At 38.0% G+C, this 22579-nt stretch overlaps 2 protein-coding genes across 2 annotated transcripts; both read left to right on the forward strand.

The window, feature by feature from the left end:
* The first annotated feature begins 2765 nt into the window (after positions 1–2765).
* On the forward strand, positions 2766–11670 carry LOC124062294 (troponin I, fast skeletal muscle-like). Its single transcript, XM_046394953.1, has 7 exons — positions 2766–2883; positions 4307–4338; positions 4944–4980; positions 5149–5277; positions 5403–5492; positions 10919–11095; positions 11440–11670. Exons 2-7 carry the CDS (start codon positions 4331–4333, stop codon positions 11533–11535), a joined length of 537 nt encoding a protein of 178 aa, XP_046250909.1. The 5' UTR covers positions 2766–2883; positions 4307–4330; the 3' UTR covers positions 11536–11670.
* Positions 11671–13961: 2291 nt separating this feature from the next.
* Positions 13962–21103, forward strand: LOC124062293 (troponin I, fast skeletal muscle-like). Its single transcript, XM_046394952.1, has 7 exons — positions 13962–14081; positions 17098–17132; positions 17658–17694; positions 17793–17921; positions 18175–18264; positions 19117–19293; positions 20028–21103. The coding sequence occupies exons 1-7, from the start codon at positions 13977–13979 to the stop codon at positions 20106–20108; spliced, it is 654 nt and encodes a 217-aa protein (XP_046250908.1). The 5' UTR covers positions 13962–13976; the 3' UTR covers positions 20109–21103.
* The last annotated feature ends 1476 nt before the right edge of the window (positions 21104–22579 follow it).

The following is a 22579-nucleotide window of genomic DNA, read 5'->3' on the forward strand; positions in this document are numbered from 1 at the left end:
AATGATGTATGTAACAGTTTTGTTGTGACAACCTGACTCTGTACTACAGTAACAATACCAGAACTTTGAACTTGAATCCGATACTTTTTCAAAGAAATGATGTTTGATACCGCCACTGATATTTGAATTAACAGTGTTGATACACAATGAGTCGCTGAACACACATGCGTGCAGCCTCGGGTTGAAAATCTGACTGTATCTTGACTGTATGTCTGACTGTACAAAGCAGTAAAAGTACAAGACAGAATAAAAGTAGAACCACCAACTTAATACATTAACGTGTCAAGATCTATACAATCAGCACATCCAATTCTGCTTCCAGAGTTCTGCAGCAGAATAACAGACAGGAAACATCAAAAATGATGCAGTGAAGCTGACCTTGGGATAGAAAATATCATCACTTAAGCAATTTATCCTGTTAGATTTTTGGCCTGAACTGTGTCTTAATTAACCTATGATCAATGTTCCCTCTAAGCGCACTGCCCGCACATTCTCAGCGCACAAGAAAATCTATCCAGCGCATAAACAAAATCAATATAAATGTATTAATTAATATCTAATATTATACCTAATCTAATCTAACTAATTCGCCAAATAATATTGTTTTTTGTTTCTCACTCAGTGAGTGACAGGTGTCCAGCCAATGATACGATACGGTTCACTTACGCTACGTAGCCAATCAGGGCATTGACAGTGCTTGCATCTGTGCCCTGCCTATATGCGCCGTGCAGGTTAGTTTAGCAGGTCAGTAAACAACAATGCGGCTGAGTTAAGAGATGCTAATACAAACCCCGTATCATGGCGAAACGAACAGGCAGCGACACATCCACTCACCAAGCCAAAGTAAAAAAGAAATGCAGTTCTTTTAAGATGGAATGTCGGAGTATGTGCAAATTGAAGAAAAAGCGGTGAAATTGGGTGAAATTTTTTATTTTTCGAGTGAGAAAAGTCTACTCTGCAAAACATGCAGCGATGCCAAAGTAGCAAGTGAGTTTTCGGAGGGAACAATGTGGACTGAATGGAAGTTGAACTATCTCAAGCGTCACATTCAGCAGAAAAGTCATTTAAAAGCTGTCGGAATTGTACAAAGACTCAAGATGGGACAGGGGATTGGTACATTATTGCGGGAGAGCGCAGACCGAGAGAAAAGGAACGAGCTGTCACACAAATCAAAATCGGACTCCGACTCGGCCATGGCCAAAGCAGGACTCTCACATATAACATCTACACATCCCATTTTTCAGATTTTTGTCTTTTTTTAAGTGGGCCAAATTACTTATTTAAAAATAAAGCGTACATATCTGATGTTACTCACAGTGGTCCTCAGTTTGCTCAGGGGGCTTGTGTGTATGCCCAGATACATGAAAAATTAGAGGAAACATTGTCTATGATAGGGAGGGAGATTTCATAAGGGCCTCTCAAGGGGCCCACTGGGTGCCTAGTTTTCGCTTCAGTCTAGCCAGTCTCACCTGTCCGCTTCCTGGGATTTGTCCTGATGATCCAGTCTGCCCAGTAAATAGTCAACATGACCCCGAACTGTTAACACCTGTTTTTTTTTTTTTTGCTTTGCTATGTTCTGGTCTGAATTGTCAGATCATTAAGCATGGGTGATCTCCACTTGGGCCTTGAAATGAGGATCTGGAGGACCAGTTTCTGTCAGATTGCAGTGAAAAGTTCCTCTTATTATCATTATCAAAGAGTAACGTGTAAAACTGTTGACTGCAAACAAGGTCGGTTCTGACTTTTCTATTCTGGGTTTATTTCCATGGAGGTTTTTATATTTGTAAGACTGAAAAGTTGAGTTTGTTGTTTAAAGGTCTTAAAGTGTTGTGCTTTGAGCTGCAGTTTGTCTGTCAGCAGCAGATAGAACTGTTGGGCTCAACCCTCCAGATCAGATGCTATTCAGCTTTTATGGCTGTTAGGATAACAACTATTTATTATTATTATTATTATTATTATATTATATTATTATTATCCCACTAACATTAGTACTTTCAAGTTACTGAAAAACTTGCTGCGTTATTTGTGCAACTTCAAATGAGGAACAAATATTCTGCATTTTATTACAATGACATCAGTACCACTGTTACTAACGCTGCTCTGTGTCCCAGTTTTAATAAATCAACATTTCTTCCTTGCAGCTGTCACTTACGTGGCCTTAAAATGGAATGTATTTCTTTCCGAATGATTCGTTTCCATTTGTTCAGCGTCCTGAACAAATGTACAATCCTCAAGTTAATTTCTGTAAACAGGTTTTGGTTGGTAAACAAATCATTAGATAAGTCTATTCCATTTCTGACCTGTTTATTGTCATTGTTCAGAAAACCCTACTTTATCTTAGCTCAGAACTTTTCCTCTTCACTCCTCTCACTTTTCTTGTCCTCCTCTGAGCTTCGTAATAGCACCCATTTAGTGCGTCTTGAAACTCCACTCTGACTTTCGCACCTGCTGTCCCCTCACCTGTCATCACCACTGCTGCCTTGTTTCCTTCATTAAAAACTGCCTCACATGTTAGACATTTCACACAATGAGCCCGACAGTGCTCATATGTGATGATCTCTTTATTCAGTCGTGTCTTTTCATTTGCCTCCACTCTGCTACTCCTGGTTTTCTCCTTCCTTTATGGGGGGGGATAATGCAATCAGTCAAACAATCTAGAAGGAAGGGATTATTTATAAAGGTCAGATAGGAGGAGGAGTTTTGAGAGATGAAAGGGGGGTCAGATATAACGTTTCAGCTGCTGCCACTCCATTGGTCTGTTAGAAAATCGACTTCCATAAAGAGAAAGATGTTTGCCTCTGGGAAATGCAATATATACCAACTTATAATTCCCAAACTGCACTGCTTCCCAAAACTGCTGCTGCTTCTGTCTTACACTAAAAGGTGAGAAATCTTTTTCTTTTCTCTGCGGCTCAAGTGTTTTAGTTTTAGTTTTGATTTATAAAGGAGAGCATGAGGTCATTCTGTAATTCAGGAAGTAAGACTTTTTGTTGTTTTATCTCTGGAAACAACAGATGAGGATGATGAAGGTGTGGCTGTCGATGGAGGGGTTTTTGGATGATAACATGGTTAAGTTTGGGGGTGAAGGTGTGAATCACAGTGTGATGAGATGTGCTGGTGTAAATGGACTTGAGAGTTGGAAAGTCGTCCCAGTGTTTGTTGCTGTGTCATCACGGACCATTTGAACACATTTAATGTGTCAGTGCTCAGCCTGACTATTGGATTACTTTAATAAAATCTTCTCTTTCTTCATGTTTGACTCTGTCATGCTGACAAAAGTCAGCTATAAATTATGCAATAAAGTTCTGTTAAAGATACCTTACATAGAAATGATAGATTTGACCTCTTAACATAAGGAAGACTTCCTGATGCTGATAATGCCCTGATTGAAATTGACAATCAGTTGTTTTAATGGAGTGTTTACATGAAATGTGTGTGAATAAGTAAAAGAAAAACATCTATTTATTCTTAACAAACAATTAAATCAAAGTTTAATTTCTTACTTACTTACTTTCTTACTTGAACTTAAAGTATAAAAATTAACAACTATACATTTTAAGTATTAAAAACTACGACATAATTTGAACAATTAAAACATTCTTGCTTCTTGTGGAAAATCTGGTGTGGAGGTTAATGTGCAGAATCAGGATCAGTGCTTATTGTTTTGTATCAGAGATCCAAACAGATAAATTTATCTCTGAACTGGGTTATTCCGTTAAAAATTTATATGCACTTGGTGTTGTAGGAGAAATGTTGAATTATTATACATTGTAACAGATATGTCACAATGGAAAAATAATTGATTCTGACATCTTTGGGACATTCTGGCAGACTTCAGACAGCCTCTGTTCTCCATTTGTTGCTATTTTCCACAGTCTCTGTTTTATGGGCTGGATTTGGTCTCAGTCATTTCCGAGATGTTTTTACCAACAGGAGACGTATCAAGTGTTTCCTGATAATCTTCCAGCAGACAGGCTTTCATAAGAGGGATGCCCGGGGGGGGCAACTGTACCCAGATCCTTCTCCTAATTTAGACTAGAGGTTTTTACTCAAGGCGAACAGCCGAAGCTCCCAGTTCATCTCAGGTTTCCTCTAAGTGGACTTGTCTCTTAGAGTCTGAGTAGAAGCTTTCCAGTTCTGACTCTACCTTCACTTTGTTTCTTACGAACGCCATACAGTTAATTCCTTTATGTGTATCTGAAATACTTTTCCCATCAGTAACTCTCATGTCCGTGGGTCTTACCCCCAACCCTTTATTATTTCAAAATTAAAATATTTAAAAATGGGAAATTGTGTTTTTCTACAGGTTTGAAGTCAAACAAACGCCAAGATGTCAGAGTGAGTAACTCTGTGTTTCATTCATTAATATGTTCATGTATATTTTATTATGGACCTGGAGAAGCGGCTTGTGATCGGAAGGTTGCTGGTTCAATTCTCCCACCGGACGGGCAGGAACAATTTGAGTGTGGTGGAGTGATAATGTCCCCACCCCCCAATAGCCGGCTGATGTGCCCTTGAGCAAGGCACCTAAACCCCAGTATATGCTCCCTGGGCGCTTGATGCTGCCCTCTGCTCCTGTGTGTTTCACTGCATGTTGCATGTGTGTGTGTTTCAATCAGTGATGAGTTAAAAAAAGTAATTTCCCAGCTTGGGATTAATAAAGTAACTTAAATTAAATAAATTAAAAAAATAAATTGTACAAGTGTCATAGAAGATTTGTGCAAACCATATGATCTGTCACTGAAATCTAAGACCTTCCTAAAACTTGTGCAAAATAAGTCAATAAGAAATGCTAGAGGTTTACTTTTTTTTTTTCCATGTTTCAAAAAAATATTTCAACACTTTTTTACAATGACTCACTTTGGGCTTATTAGTTTAATTATAGAAATAAAGTATTTTTTAAATCACAGATTCATAACAAACTGATGTTTTCTTAAATCCAGGAAAAAGATGTCTTCAAGTCGCAAGCATCATCTGAAGGTAAAAGATTTCTGTCAGTTTTACAGTGTATGAGGTCAACTGGACCTGCACACGGCAAAAATCTCCTCACATAAAGTTCAGGCAGAAGATTTTTCAGACTAAAGCTGTGAACAAACAGATTTGACTACAAATGTTTAATGTGCGTTAAAATACGGTGTTGCCTGGCAGAGTTTGATGCTGTCCATAGCCAAAGGTTTACTGGAAGAGGAGGAGAAGGAGCTTGAGGTGGAGAGGACAAGGTACATGGCAGAGAACTGTCCTCCTGTTTCCATGCCCAGGAGCCTGCAGGAGCTGCAGGTCTGTTAAGCTAATCTATAGACATGATGCTAAAATAAAAGTTTAGTTACAGTGTAGTTGATGTTGTGATGAATTATTTGGGGTCCAGAGTACATCATTTTGGTGACATGATGTTTTTTGTTCAGGAGCTGTGCAGGGAGATCCACCACAAGATTGATGTGATCGATGAGGAGCGATACGACCTTGAGATGAAAGTCAATAAATCCAATAAGGAGGTAGATCACTTGCAGTTATTATCAATTTATTAATTCAGAACACAATACTAAAGATGGGCTCTTTAGGTCTTGATTTGCTTGCACCTTCATCTATTCCTACCCGACCAATCTTAACATTTTAACATTTTTAGATCCATTTCTAACTGACGAGACATTAAATGCATGGAAAGGTGTGTGTGTGTGTGGGGGGGGGGGCAGCCCTGCTGACTACAGGCAAGAGAACCCTGGACTGGTTGCCAGTCAATTGGAGGGCTGACACAAAACAACAGACAGACAATCACATGCACACACTCACACCTCTGGGAAAGTAGAGCAGCCAATTAAAATAAAGTTGTATGTTGGTAAATTGCTAAAATTCATAGGAAAGTCTGTCCGGTCAATTGTGTAAATATAAAAACAAGGTCGTGGCCAAAAGAGAGTGGAAATTGTGATACTTAATACTGAGTGCTGGTCTGCACATCAACCTCCACACGACTTGAGCTCCAATTTTAAGGACTTGTGACTTGACTCAATTCAGTTTAATTCAGTTTTATTCATATAGCACCTTTTACAATCAGAATTGTCTCTAGGTGCTTTACAGAAATACAGAGCCTGAACCCCCAAGCAAGCAGACAGTGGCAAGGAAAAACTTCCTTTTAACAGGAAGAAACCTTGAACAGGACACGGCTCACAAGGGAGAACCATTCAACCATCATTCATTACAAAGGACAAACATGACAGGTTGTTATAATTGGAGTGCTGAAGAACTATGCATTGTATTTTTGTTTTTTAGCTGATATGTTGTTCAAGTTATATTAATTATAACAACACTACATAGAAGAACAAGATAGGCAGAGGAGAGGAGGAGGGGGAATAGCAACGGTGTTGGTGTTGAGGAGGTGGGGGAACTGCTCGGTGGATCATGTTTGTGTCCTCCGGCAGCATAGGCCTATAGCAACATAGCTATGATAGCGATTAAAGACTAAGAGTTAGTCAGCCCTATTCCACCTGTGGCTATATATCAAGAAGTGACTGTAACAATGCCAACAGCCCTACACACTTTGTTTGAGGCTAACTGTATGCTTTACTAAACAGAAAGGTTTTAAGCCTGGTCTTAACGGTGGAGGTGGCGTTCGCCTTTCGAACCCAGATTAGCAACTGGCTCCACAGTAGGGGTGCCTGATAGCTAAAGGCTCGTCCTCCCATTCTACTTTTATGAATTCTGGGAACTGCAATTAAACTTGCACTCTGTGATCTGAGTGTTCTGTTGGGAATATATGGGACTATTAGTTCCTGTAGGTATGGTGGGGCTAGTCCATTTAGGGCCTTATATGTAAGTAGGAGAATTTTAGTTTATTCTAAAATTTAGCGGAAGCCAGTGAAGAGAAGCTAAGACTGGGGAGATATGATCCCTTTTACTGATTCCTGTCAAAACTGGATCAGCTGCAAGCTATTAATGGAGTAATTTGGACATCCTGATAATAATGAGTTGCAGTAGTCCAGCCTAGAAGTAATAAAAGCACGGACAAGTTTTTCAGCATCACTCTGAGAGAGGATGCTCCTAATCTTAGCAATATTACGGAGGTGAAAGAAGGCGGTCTTAGAGATCTGCTTAATGTGATGGATAAATGATATGTCCTGATCAAAGATAACACCAAGGTTCCTCACAGTCGTACTGGGGGCCAAAGTAATGCCGTCCAGAGAGACAATATTATCAGCTATTCTAATTCTAAGATGTTTGGGGCCAAAAACAATGACCTCAGTTTTGTCTGAGTTTAGTAGTAAAAAAATTGGAGGTCCTCCAGTCCTTTATGTCCTTAAGACATGCCTGAAGTCTGACTGATGGCTCTGTTTCTTCAGATTCTATTGATAAGTACAGCTGGGTATCATCAGCATAACAATGAAGGTTTATGCCATGTCTCTGGATTTTCTAGAGGGAGTATGTATAAGGGGAACAGGATCAGCCCGAGCACAGAACCCTGCGGAACACCATGATTAACCCTTATATGTGAAGAGGAAACATCATTAACATGAACAAAGTGAAATCTATCTGTCAAATATGATTTAAACCCGCCTAGTGCTGTTCCTGTGATCCTAGTCTCATGTTCTAATTTGTGTAATAAAATGTTGTGATCTACTGTGTCGAAAGCAGCACTGAGATCCAGTAGAACAAGTATGGAGACAAGCCTGCGGTCTGATGCCATGAGGAGGTCATTAGTAACTTTAACCAGTGCTGTTTCTGTGCTGTAATGGGCTCTGAAACCAGACTGAAACACTTCAAACAGACTGTTCCTGTGTAGGTTATCAGTTAACTGACTTGCAACCACCCTTTGAATTTTCAAGGTCTAGGGACAGGAAGCTGTCCAGAGGTGGATTAGGACTAAAAGAGGTTTCTAAAGATGGCAGTATATTGGCTATCGTGGAGAGATCTTGACTGATTTTTTCTCTAATGTTAGTGATTTTATTGGTGAATAAACTCATGAAGTCTTCACTACTAAGAGCTGCAGGAATACAAGGCTCAGCAGAGCTGTGACTCTTTGTCAGCCTGGCCACAGTGTTAAAAAGAAAACATTGGTTGTTCTTGTTTTGCTCTATTAGTGATGAATAATAAGCTGTTCTGGCTTTACAAAGGGCCTTGTTATATGTCAATAAACTATCTCTCCAGGCCTTCTGGGATTCAAGTGATTCGAAGTACCACTTCCTCTCCATCCGTCTTGATACCTGCTTTAGTGTTCAGATATTTGAATTATACCAAGGAGTTAGCCTCCTATGATTTGTACCCTTCTTTTTCAGTGGGGCAACCATATCTAAAACTGTGTGTGAAGTGGCTGCAGTGTTGTTGACAAAGCAATCAATTTCTATTTTATGTCTAATAAACTGTTTTGATTGTCACTTCTTAAATTTTGTGCTGGTTGGACTATGGGAGGACGAGGCACTGACACTATTTCTATGGGATTGTTAAACTTAGTATTACTGTGTGCATTTATATTTTTATTTATAGCATTTTTAATAGAGGGCAGCAGTCCTACAGAAGCAGCAGAGAAGTGTGTAAGACAGAGACACTGCCTGGTTGTGAGGGGGTTGGTTGTCTAATAAACTTGGCTGCTGGATACACTGATGACTGATAAGAGGGCCAGCGTGAAGAGCAGGGCATCGTCCACGCAGTGAGTGATCTGGACAACAGCGATGTGGAATACGTTCTTTTTTGTGGACTAGTAATTGATTTGGTGTAAAATTAGTGATCTAGCTTCATTTATTGTCCTGTATTTCAACAAATTTGTGAATTGACAAATTCAAAAGTGATTCAAGCTTATTTAATTAGATTAGATTAGATTAGATTAGATTCAACTTTATTGTCATTACACATGTACAAGTACAATGCAACGAAACGCAGTTTGGAATCTAACCAGAAGTGCAGTAAGTGCCAGATATACAGTGTTTACAGTATGTACAGGGTATGTACAGGTGTCTATGCTACAGATATACTATAAACATGATATACAGGTAGTTGTCATAATATACAGGGGTTCTAAGTAATATGAACATATTATACAGTTGGATATGTGCTTTAATGTGCATCCAGTGTAGGCGGAAACTATAACACAATTTACAAATGATATTTACAGATGTTAAATTAAGTTATAAATCACCAGTGCAGTGAACAATATAGTGTATACAGTGATAGGCAGTAGGCTAACTATATTAACAGTGAGGTAGAGGAACTAGTGCAACACTCAGTACGTAGTACTCAGTTAGGATAGGGTGGTGTAGTGGAGTGTGGTGTAGGGTGAGGGTGTTAGTCGGGGGCTGAGTTCAGTAGGGAGAGCCCTGAGGAAGAAGCTGTTGCTCAGCCTGCTGGTCCTGGCCTTGAGGCTCCTGAAGCACCTGCCAGACGGCAAGAGTGCAAACAGACCACGAGCAGGGTGGGAGAAGTCCTTGAGGATACTGCGAGCTCGACGCAGACAGCGTTTCCTCTGGATGTCTTCAAGGGCTGAAAATGGAGTCCCTGTGATGCGCTGGGTGGTTTTCACCACTCGCTGTAGCGCCTTGCGGTCTGCAACCAAGCAGTTCCCATACCATACTGTGACACAGCTGGTCAGGATACTTTCGATTGCACAGTGGTAAAAGTTCACCAGGATGGCTGAAGACAGATGGTGTTTCTTCAGTGTCCTGGTGAGCCTTCTTCACAAGGCTGGAGGTGTTGGTGGTCCAGGTCAGGTCCTCCGAGATGTAGGTCCCCAGGAACTTGAAACTGGAGACACGTTCAACCGTCATCCCATTGATGTGTATGGGGGCATGCATGCCTCCTCTCTCCCTCCTGAAGTCCACAATGAGCTCCTTTGTCTTGCAATGAAGCATTTGGTTCCGCAGTGATGATGCTGACGATGATGCTTATGCAGTTTATGTAGAGCATCTCCTCTTCCCCTGCAGCCATGGCCAGAACATCATTGTTGACACCAACATCAAAGCCGCAGAGAGGTGTCCCCAGTCACCTGCCTCCTTCCAATATCCTGCCTCAGCCATTTGTGTCATCATCTGAAGGAGTCAACCCTCCTCCACAGTTTTTACAACCGTGTTACCTCACTTTTTTTATTCATTGTTGTGGGCATTTTTATGTTTTTATGTTCTTCATTCCAGTTGGAGTCAAACTTCACTTCCTTAGTACAGTTTTCTTTGAACAGGATGGTTATTGGGGGCAAAGGGAATTTTTCAAAGCAAACCCAAATTTTGATGGAATGAATACCCACAGTGACATAAAAATCACAATATGTTTTATAGTTTGGTACCTGAGATACCTCAAATGGCACAGGTGTGCCAAAATGTGCCAAATGGATGGCCTAAGGAAAAACTCCTAGAAGAAACCTTTAACAGGGAAAAAATGGGAGAAACAGAGCAACAGAGGAGGGATCCCTCACCCAGGACGGGCAGACGCGCAATGGATGTTGTACAGGCAGGAAAGTAGGCATAAATAACATTTTTTTATTTATGCTGTGTGCCATCCTGATTTGTTCTGACCTTGGTAACATATATATTTATTTTTACACTTCTACTATAATCACATTGTAGCTGCTGAGTTACTTTGGGCATGTCATTTTTGAGCACAAAAAAGGTCTCATTGGGAACAGGTTATGTAATATACCATAGTAATTTGGCATAGATAATAAGATAAAGTTAAGTTCAATATTATATAATAATTATACAATAATATATTTGGATTGGGCTTGACTAGGACTTCACTCTGATCACTCGTGGACTTGACTTGGACTCGACTTGGATTTTTCTTTAATTACTTGGACTTGCCTTGGACTCGAACACTGGGAGCTTGAAAGTGGAGTGGGACTTGAAGTTTGACTGTGAAGTGTGACTTGATGACAACACTGACTGAAGCTGCAGTTAATTCCAACTTTATTTTCCACAGTGGCCTCTCTATCATTTCCACTTTACAGATTGACGACTTGAAGATAAAAGTTCAAGACCTGATGGGCAAGTTCAAGAAACCCGTCCTGAAGAAAGTTCGTATGTCAGCTGACGCCATGCTGAAAGCTCTGCTTGGCTCCAAACATACCGTCAACCTGGACCTGAGGGCCAATCTGAAGCAGGTCAAGAAGGAGGTGAAGGAGGAGGTGAGGAAGTGGAAAAGCCAAAATTTGAACACAGTAAAAAAACTAGAACAAGAGAGAGGAGGAGACAAGAGAAGAGAGAAAAGGAGGGAGGGAGACAGAGATGCAGAGAAACAGCAATAATATCAGAAATACTGTAACTGATAATTATTGTTGAGTTAGTCTAAACCTACAGCAGCATAACTAGGGGCCAGCCTAGGCCAGCCCTAACTATCCTTAGGTTTTGAGTCTCCTTTTGGTGGATGAACAGATTGAAAATTTAAAAAAAAAGTTTCTAATATCTTAACGGACTGTAACTTCCCAACCTGTTAGCCCACCTCTGATTTTTGCTCATCTTGGTGTTTCAGGAGAAGGAACTGCGTGATGTTGGTGACTGGCGTAAAAACATTGAAGACAAGTCTGGTATGGATGGAAGGAAGAAGATGTTTGAGGCTGAGGCTTAAATCTGTGTCTGATCAGACAAAAAACTGTATCAGCTGTGAACAAATTGGTTAATCTGTTTAGATAGCACAGATTTTCTTTTTAAATTATATTGTAAGCTGTAGAAACTTTGACAGAATAAACAAGCTGCTGGAGGAGCTGTTTTGTCTTATTCACTTGGTTCATCGTCAGTAACACTTAGCAAACTTAGAAGAGGGAAAACCTTTGTATTAAAATGTTATGAAATTGGTCATAATCTAAAACAAACCCTGTCAATAAGAGACATAAAGATGACAGTGGTTTACTTCTCCTAATGTTTACCAGGTGGTACCAGTTGAAATACCAGTTCAACACGCTGTCTCTCAGCTTTCAGTCAAATGTATCCTGCTCATTTGATCAAAAAAACAGTCTGGGACAAAAATTAAATTTCTTGACCAAACTACATAAGAAAACTCTGAGCTGTTGTTAACTTGATGCACTGAACTGAGGCAGGACTGAGCTGTAGATGGAGAAGTAAGTGCACTGTCAATTTTGGTGGCAGATTATAAGAAAACAGCTGAACACTGATACACTAACAGGTGAAGCATACATTTCAGTCAGTTTGTGTTTATCCTATTCAGACAGACTTTTCACATATGAACACTCTGGATGGCAGCCAGTCCTCTTCATCACTTGTGGTGTTAAATAAACTACAGACATAATATACTGTGACAGAGATCTGGTGACACCAATGTAGTGTCTCATTCTCTTGTGGTGCAAATATAAACTGCATTAATTGATAAACAAAAATCATGTGCTGTTTTAAATTCTAAAAACATAGCAGTAATCATCAGAAATGACCTGCCACCAGAACCATACGAGTCATGCAGAATTAAACTGCGAGTGTTGAAGACAGGGACAGAAACACCTGTTAACGCAGTGTCAGTGAACACAATCCAGTGCTGAGCCTCAAACTGAGTCTGTGAGTTTGTGTTTTATGACATGAAAACCCTGATTATGTCAGACAGCCTGAAATATGCTGTTCAGTATATTTATCTTTTTACTTTTGATTTCAGTATCAAATGTACACATCAAATCACAAATATCTTTCTGTTTGAGTAGAATTTTTGCATTACAGCCAAAAACTGAGAGGTAAGTTAAGTCCTTCAGTCTTTTTTTCTTAAATTATTGTTTTAATATGTTTTGTTTGATTTTAAGCTTTTATCTGAAAAGATTTCTAACAAGCAGCTATAAGTATTTATTCATGTATAACAACTTGAACCATTGTGGACCACCAGGTGGTTTAAAACAGATCATGAATGCCCGTATAGAAAAACACAGGTGTAACAATTGATGATAAAATTATTAATAAACTTAAAACTGTCCTTATATCAACTCACAACTACATCAAACATCATATGTAGTTTTATACGCTGCTTGTAAATGTTAAATACCAGGGTTAAAATAAGCTGTTCCAATTCATGTATTTGTCCTCCATTTAACTCATCAACTTTGGGCATTTATATGATTTTGACTCATTTAAGATTCCTGTTTTGTTTTGTTTTAACATTTCAGATATTTTGCTGAGTCTCCTCCAGAGCCAATGGGTTGCTGCAGCACTTTGTGAGTTTTACTTCCTTTTCATTAAAATCACAATCAAACATGAAGAAAAGCTGCTCCAATACCAAAATCGACAGGTTCGGCAGTAGCTTAGATTGTCAGCAATTTTAATACAGCACATACATCATACTGCAATAAAACTAGATAGTTTGGACTTAGTCTAAATTTGAGACAGACTATTCACTTCTGATCAGTTGTCATCAGGAAAAGAAATAGACTGGATTTAATCTCACTGAGTTTGTAGTTACAAAATGTACCTGCAGTTATAAAAGAATTTTGTCTAAGCAACAACTACAACAACTAATCATGCCAAGGATACTAGTTCAGATACTAGGAATATAAGCCCTCGTTTGTTCCTGCTCTGCAGAGAACCTCGTTCTACTGTGAACAAAGCACTAAAAACCAACTACACAGCAGATTTTAGAAAAACTTGAGTAAAACATGGTAGAATATAAAATATCATAACTATGTGTAAACTGTCTAATAAATTGTTTTATGGTATAGGAAAATAAATTACTTAAGTCCCATTAATTAATTAATTGCTGTACCTTTCATCTATCTAGTGATGCAGATTTCATCCAGCAGCAACTGTTTCCTTTACATACATCAAATCTGTAAATGATGAACAGTATTTAAACTGCAGATTAGATTGAAAAATGCTTCTCTGGTTTAATCATGTTGCTGCTTCCTGTCAGTCAGAAGCTTGATGGAACAAGATAATACAGATAAGAATCTTAAAGGGCGGTTATTTATAATAAGGCGAGCTGAGGAAGGGCTGGGTGACTCTGTACTGTATTTCATGACCTTGCCAGCTCATTGGTGTGACCACTAATCCACTTCCATAAAGAGAAAGTGGAGGATTTAGATGGCTATCAGAGATTGCAATATATACCTTCTCAGCACTTGGTCTGCCTGGGACTTCGTCTGCGTCTCTGAGATCCAAACAAATTTGTGTGTCTGCTTCATTAAAGTAAGGACTTTGATCATTTTTTAGTGGATGAAGTCTAAAAGCTTGGAATATATTGCTTGTTTGCATGCACATTCTTTATAGCTGTAAACATTTTATCCCATCGGTAAGTTGAGAGGAATTTCTGGCTCATTTGTTAAGATAAAAGTTCGTCAGAGGAAGGTTGTAGAAAGAAGTTTAAGCTGTAATTGTTGGTGTCTTTTGAGCAGAATATTTGACGTTTATTCGCATGTTTCAGTCTGTGTGACAAACAAGCTTTCAGTTTGATCAGTTTGTACCAATGGTAAGATGCCAAAATTTCAGGGTTGTTTATTTAAATCTCCCAACAAGAATCAATTATTTTAGCAACTGACACACTTCGTAACAGATACTGCATTAGATTACTTTAGTATCATTTTAGTGTTGCATTGTGTGAAAATATGGAAAGTTTCTGGCTTATTTTTGTATCCTGAGTGTGTTTTTCAGGATTTCAAAAGCTAAGATGAGTAGTTTTAGAATAATTTTAGAAACCTTTGAACTTGTGCTGCAGTGGCAAACCGGTGATATGTGGTCTGCTGATGTGCACGCTGAAAGACAACACCACTACAAGGCATGAATGTGAAAATCGATGCTTCAGTGTTTATCCTCCTGTCAGCACAAGGGCTCGGAGGAAAACATGGTCTAATCTGCTCCAGCTGTCTCTGTCTACACTTTATACTTTAATCCTCACACATCAGATTTAAACCATTTTTTTAAAGATAAAGATTTACATAACAAAATTCCTACAGTACACAGTACACATTATACAGACAATACATATACACAGAATTGTAGTTTTTGCAGTATTTTTGGTTTTTAGTCATTTTACAGAACTGAACCTTTCAGGTTCTCCCTTTCATTGAATTTAAATGCTCTTATACCTGTTTGGTTTTCACCAGTGTGAAGCAGGCAAATTGTGCATGTATATGAGGTCAGCCCAAAATGGCAGGTTATTTTTATGATATGCGCTAACATCTAACTGTCAGAGAGATGTTCTGTGGTGTTGGGTTACTGCGAACTCTTCGTCACCCCTCCTGAGACAATCCTTTCTGCATACAACATACACACTTACTTACAAAAATGAGGGCCCATATTTAACCCTGCACATATTTATTCCACTTCCAGAATGACAAGTTGTTATGACCTATGAGTTTCAAGGATTCAGAAATACTTTGTCAGCCCTTGTGATACCCCTCCTGGCCTATTATTGGTTTACAGATGACGACCATTTGTTTCTGGGCCAGCTATGTGTTATAGGATGCCTGCAGTGGTTGTCAGATGCCTTTTCTTTCAAGACAAGCCTGCTGTCATTTTTCTTCTCCATAATGAAGGTGTTAGGAACAGCTGTGGTTCCAGGAATAGAGTCTTAATCCACTTCTCCATCACAGCTCCTAAACAAACAGCTTAGACAGTGACTGTTGGGCCTCCACGTACCTCTGAAGGAGGCCTCAAAGTCCTCCAGTCGGGTACTGCAAGGAACTATCTATTGTGGTGGACGCTAGCTAAGTACATTGACTCAAGTATTGTATGTAGCTACAGTTTTGCTTTGCATGAGTATTTCCATTTCATGGTACTTTAGACTTCCACTTCGCTACATTTCACAGGAAATTAGTAAACTTTTTATTCTAGTGCATTTATTACTAGTTATTCTTCAAATTTATATTTTAAATAAAAATAATAACATGCATTTATAAAATAATACGATTAAACCAGCATGTTTTTCTTGTGTTTTTTGTGATTCAAAAACAAAACTATGGCTTTTTGGGGGCTCCTCATCACATTAAAGCTGTGTATTAGACATTTAGCCTCTAACTCCTCACCTGGTTTCACTGTCAAAGAGGAAGATATTTCACAAGAGTGTGAAGAGTAGATAGAATCTTAAAAATATTATTATAACTCCCTGTAGAGTGAAAAATTAATCTGAAAAAAAATCATATTTCAGAGAACTGTCAGTATTAAATGTCCAAGAGAGATTATTGGATAACAAGATCATTTGATGCAGTAACATAGCATTGAGCATTTAGCATGTTAGTGCTTACATATTAATGTAGTGCATTAAGAGACTGAGAGTTAGAGGTGTTTTGGACAAAGGTAAAATTTGATGTTCTAATAGCATGTAACAATAACATGCTAAAGTCTTAATGTAGTCCTTCCAGCTTGTTATAAGGCTACCTGTCAGCATTTAGCATCTTACATGTTATAATATCTTAGTATGCATGTTGATAAACTAAAATTAAGCAGATAAGTTTAGCTTGTTATGCTAGTAAATTTAGCATGTGTAACATTTAAAAAAATGCATGCTAGTATGCTTGTGTTATTGTGTTAGCATTAGCCTCCAAGTTTATCTTAGGATGAACAGAGTTCAGTCATCAGTTTTAGCGATATCCTTTCGCATCACCAAAGTCACTGTGAGTCTTCCGGTGTGACTTGTAAAAGTCTGAAACAAATTTCATAGCCAGTAAGATATTTAACTGCACCTCAGTGCTGTCCTCAGAGTCACGCTGCTAAAAATAAAGTTTCACCATGGACTTGCTTAGTTCAGTTCCATGAAATTTCCTGGAATTAACATGATGTCCTAAGATAGAATTAACATGAGCCAAATGTGAAATGTGAGACAGTTGAATCTGTACAGCAGGAAGGAGGCATTGCTTCAAACAAAGTCATCTGATGAGGAAGCAGAAGATGTGCGCTTAAAACCTTTCAGTTGTAGCTTTTAGTGAAATAAATGCTGTATGGACAGATATGACTTTTATCAGTGTTGCTGTTTTTGTTTTTTGTGTCATATATGCTCATAGTGAGGTAGTAAAATTTCAGATCAACAGAAAGAAGGATATGAATCCTTTGATATGAACTGATGTCTGGAGATTACATATGTGCAAAAAGAATAAAACTAAACCTGTGCTCATAACATATATGTCATATGTATATTTTGTGAAACATGTTTTATCACAAATCAAAAGGTATAAATGTAATTTTAATGGAATCCTTTATGTTTTTCTAGACAACACCAGGATCTTCGCTCACGATGGCTGCTGAGTGAGTTCACATCAACATTCTCTTCTTCTGTTTGTGGGGTGGTCTCCTGTCGTTAAGGCCAAGAACAAGTGATTCTTATGCCAGATTAAGTTATTCTTAAAAAATAAAATGTTAAATATGTTTATATTTTATTTTATACATTTGATTTTATAACAGGAAGAATATGTAGTCTGAATCATCTGTCACTGATGCAAATCCAGATGCAGATTAAATTGTCCTTTATAAAGATTTTAGATTTTAACACATTTAACACGTGATTTTAACACGTGTTTCGTAGTTTATCACTTTTTCAGTGTCCGTAGCAATGATATTGGCTAACTTTGCTAAATCATGTTTAGCAAGTCCCATAACAGAAATAAAATGGCAAATTGAATGAATTTATTGCATAACAAAAAGGTGAGTTAACCAAAATGATCCGTTCATTTTGTCAGCTTGCTGGCATTTTTCCTGTTATGTTCTTGGAGTTTTGTCACAACACATAATCAACACATTTAATTTTGCTTTCTTTTTTGCTTTAATCTGCAGGAAAAGACTGTCTGCAAGACGTAAGCATACTCTAAAAGTAAGAAATGACTACATTTTCATTCTGAATAAAGACGAGCAGACATTCTAGCTGAAAATAATTAAAATTGCACGATGATGTGATGATGTGATCCACAGAGCTGTATGCTGGTCGTGGCAAATAATTTGTTGGATGCTGAATCAACAGTGAAGGCTGAGGAGAGAGAGAAGTTCCTTGCAGAGAAATGTCCTCCTCTGGAGCTGCCGTACTCCAAGGATGAGCTCATGGTGAGACGGAAACAGAACGGACTGTCCAGGATAAAGTGCGGTCAGGGTTATTTCTCTGAGTTGGAGTCAGTACAATTCATAAATATCCTCTAGAACTTTTGTATTCTTATCCTGTTGTACTTTTTGAAACACATTTAGGCTCATTTTTGGTTCTGTCTTGTAATGAAAATATTTTAGTCAAATTTAGATCAAATTTGGTCAAAACATTCAATTCAAGCACAACAGAAACTCTAAAATCCTGTCTTCTCTTCAGGAACTTTGCAAGAAGCTCCATGAGCAGATTGACATCAGTGAAGAGGAGAGATACTGCATTGAATTTAAACTGAACATGGTTCTGAATGAGGTGAGACAATGTTAAACATTAATGTTAAACATTATTCACTTTTCTAGATGTTAATGAACTCAAAATGCATTCAACAAATGAAGAGGGAAAACACATGACATGCTGTTGAAGTTTTTTACCTTAGATTTCAGTCCAGCCATTATAGACTGTTAACAGTGCACACAAACTGACTGTCAATCAGCTATCAATAGCCCTGGTCACTACAAGCAAAATGAGCTATGAGTAGCTTGGGGTATATCAGGCACTAATGTGACCGTGCCTTGATGAATTTGGCTTTGGCCTAGAGGTTGGAGAAATGGCATGTGATCGGAGGGTCACCAGTTCAATTCCCCCACCGGATAGGCTGTAAAAATTTGGGTGTGGTGGAGTGATTACCCCCCCCCCCACCGTTAGCCAACTGATGTGCCAGCCTAAAGCTGATTCTTCTTCTTCACTATAAAGGCCACATTGGGCAAAACATTTTCCAGATCATTACAACTAGTTTGAACAAACACAGCTGTCAGTGTAGGTGGGTGGGAGTCCAGTGAGGGATCATGCTTTTCTTTCTGAAGTAATGACTTCTGGTGATTGGCTGAGGCACCTGCATGGTTGGATCAGAGGTGACACATCTATCTGCAATATTTATACATTTAATATTTACACAAAGTACAACAGGGTTGTATTTAAGAAAATCTACAACCTCCAGTTTCCAACGATTGACTTTGGGACTGAGGACTCTTCTTCTAGAGAAGAAATGATTTCATTAAATGAATTTGCCTCCAAATGTGGGTGAATCTGTGTTTTTATTTTTTATTCATTTTTTGACCAGTAATCAAGGTCTAATTGTTCCCTCTGTGCTGAATTCTCCTGAAGGTCAGAGACCTCAACATAAAGATTGTGGATCTGAGGGGAAAGTTCAAGAGACCCCGTCTTAAGAAAGTTCGTATGTCAGCTGACGCCATGCTGAAAGCTCTGCTTGGCTCCAAACATACAGTCAATATGGACCTGAGGGCCAACCTGAAGCAGGTCAAGAAGGAGGTGAAGGAGGAGGTGAGCTGTTCGCTGCTTCTTTTGGTCTTCAGTCTTAATGCCACAGTTGATGTTCAACCAACTCATTTGCCTAAACTGTGTTTTAGTTTCTTTTTTGAGGATTTTGTTTTTCTTTGACTTACTGAGTCTCGTACAGTCTAAGAATTGAATTTTTTGTCAAACTAGCAGACGAGACTTAACAATTGATCTGGTTTATTGCAACAAGGTTTGGCCATTAGTTATGATAACACGAATATTAAAATTATTACCTAAAATGTCTGCTAAACATCAATCACAGTTTATAACCTGACTTCCTGCTCCAAATTACTGTAACTTTTTGTGAACACAATTTTCCTTTAATCCAGTTTTACAAAGTGAATCATATTGTCAGAGGTTTTGTCACTGTTTCTATGGGTTCAGATTGTATTTAACAAAGTAACTGCAAAGATCTATGAGATTTGAAATGAACCAACAGTTTATAATCCAGGTGATCTGAAGTATTTTATCTGGAGATTTAAACAGAAAATGAGCACAAATTAAGTCCTTGTGGTTTTAGTGGGCCTGTCAGTTTGTTTATCCTACTGTTTCACAGTTTAAGAACTAAATTACCATAACTGAAACCATAGAATAATAATTGAACTGTACCTTCAGGATTTCATAAGTCTGAATCTAACACAATACATGAAGCTGGATTGCAAACAAAATATTATTATATTAATATAAATTAATACATATTCTACTGTCTGTGTTCACAGGACAAGCAGTTGCGTGATGTGGGAGACTGGCGTAAGAACATTGAAGACAAGTCTGATAGGAAGAAGATGTTTGATAGTTAAATGTGATCTGTGATTAACTGTTGGGCTTTTCCGATCAAAATTCAGGTCTAATAAAACTGAGGGGTTTTATTCCATATTTCTGCATATCCACTGTAAACCTTTTCCTAATGGAACAGATGAGACATGAGTGTGAAGGTGTGCTGGCCTTAATCTGCTCATTTGCTTCACAAGATTTTGAAAATGTTGATAACAGACAGCAAATGTTTTTTTAAACAAATTAATGAAATGAGAGTATTTTTTATCCAAAGAATCAGTTTAATTACACAGTTTTTTTTCATGTGATCTGAGGTAGACAAGGCAGACTCCAGGCAGTTTTTTACTTTGGAACAAAACTCTTCAGTTGAATCTAAGCTGACTTCTGCTTTGCCTGTATTGCCTGTATTGTATTGTAATGTATTTGTAATGTATGTAGTGATGTCAGTTAGTACATGAGTGATGAATCAACCCTGATTTTGATCTTAGCAGGCTGACTTACGCTTCTGCATCATAATATTACAGCTATACCCACCATATACCTTTCTCAAACCCATACTGTAAGAATCTGGGATATGTCAGACACATTCAAACCAAATTTTCATTTTACTAAGCACCTTCCAGTGTAAACCTTTAGATCACCACTACTGTGAACTGATCTGTATCAAAAAGTGAACATGGATGTTCATCTAAAATTTCACTTTCATGTACTTTGGTGTGGTTTGAACATTGTCTTACATCTCTTTGGCATTAAAGGATGAAAATCAAATTAATATCACTTGAATGTACTGAAGATGTAAATTTTTGTTCAGTGTGCAGGCAGACACCTTTTCTAATATGAAAATACCTGCTACAGTTGTGTCACACAACTGTCACATTGCTAACAGCTCCTCTGCTGCAGAAGTCTAGATCAGCCTACTGTCTGTACTCAGTCAACATCATTTTATCTTTTTAACTGTTTAAACTCTGATATGATGTACTTTCCCGTTGCTGCCAAATTAAATACAAACACTTCATGTTAATCTTGTTAGTCTGTTTGAATTTGTAATCAGCTTTGCAGTACTGAAATTAATGCTGTAAATGTATACCTAATTAGTCTTACATTGTTTGTATTCAGTTAACAAACTACTCTGAGCTTCCTCAGCTTGTTGAGGACTGTGCAGTTTGTAAGATTAGCAATATGCTAAAAGTGAGCAAGCTTGTGGCAGTCACCTAAACCTGCCAGGCTTTAATAAGATGCATTGTAGGCTAAAGAAAATATTGTATTTAAAATGTTCTCACAGCTTTGGCCCTAACTGCTTGACAGTTTACACAACATTCTTTATGTTAATGTTAAGCTAATCCCTGGCTAATGAGGCTTTTTATAATAACAGTTTAAAGGCATTTTCAAATTATATGTCCTCTCAGTCACAGCATATAAATCACTACTAATTCAAGTTTTCTTTAAAGGTCTAAATACTTCAGATAACATATCCGTTAAACTGTAGCTGATAACTGTTAGCTAACATTAGCAGAAATTAGTAACAGACAGCTATCTAAAGACAGAGATTATTTTTAGCTTAACAATCTTTACACAAGTTTGGTGCCTTTATTAATTTTTTTAAAGTCATTATTTAACCTTTACAGGAGTACAAATTTAAGTTGATTTTATTTTTTTACAGAATGTGAAGAACAGATGACTGTGCTGAGATTGAATTAATTGTAATGCCAACAGTTAATTTTTTGTCAAATATTTATTTTTTCTATTGATTCAAGTTTGTTTAAATCTGCTGGTGGTTCAAAGTCACATAAAGAAAAGCCCTTTTCCTGTTTGGAGCAGATAAGGTGAGTTATTGATTTTCAGTATTTGTGGATGCTGAAGTTATGTTTCACTCAAAATAATAATTTTCCCTAATAACTTTCTAATTTGTTCACAGATTAATTTAAATGTGACCGGATCCGGTTTGCTGCACAGGTGGGTCCACTGAGTTTCCTCTTGCTGTGAGGTAAACCATCCATCATCCTGTGCTGATGACCATAAATCTGAAACTCTTTTGTGATTTGACAGCCACCCCTGCAGGCGTGCATTTGTTTCCCGTTTTGTAAAGAGAAATGCAGCGCTACAACCTTGATTTTACATCAGTGATATGTGGCAGTAAAAATTAAATCATTTTAACTTAATTAATTGAATATTATGTTAATGATTTGGTAATTAACATAATTACCAAATAAGAGAAGCCCCATAATAAACATGGCCAAAATATGATGTTGTTTCCATGTCAAAAAGAGGCTCTGTTCTACTTTTCTCTAAACCTTCCACCAACACTTGACAGTCTCAACAATGTCTTGTGTCTGGCATCTGCGAGTTATATTTGACTTCTGCTGATGGCTGTATCATATCCTCAGATAGCAGCTGCTTCTTCACTTAGACACCAGCCAGAATTAGAAGTCAGCAAACAAAGCAGGAGAGCATTTTACAGTGTCAGTGGCACTGAATGGAAATATACTGCACACAGTGA

This window comes from Scatophagus argus, chromosome 7, assembly GCF_020382885.2.
Source record: "Scatophagus argus isolate fScaArg1 chromosome 7, fScaArg1.pri, whole genome shotgun sequence".
Classification (NCBI taxonomy): domain Eukaryota; kingdom Metazoa; phylum Chordata; class Actinopteri; family Scatophagidae; genus Scatophagus; species Scatophagus argus.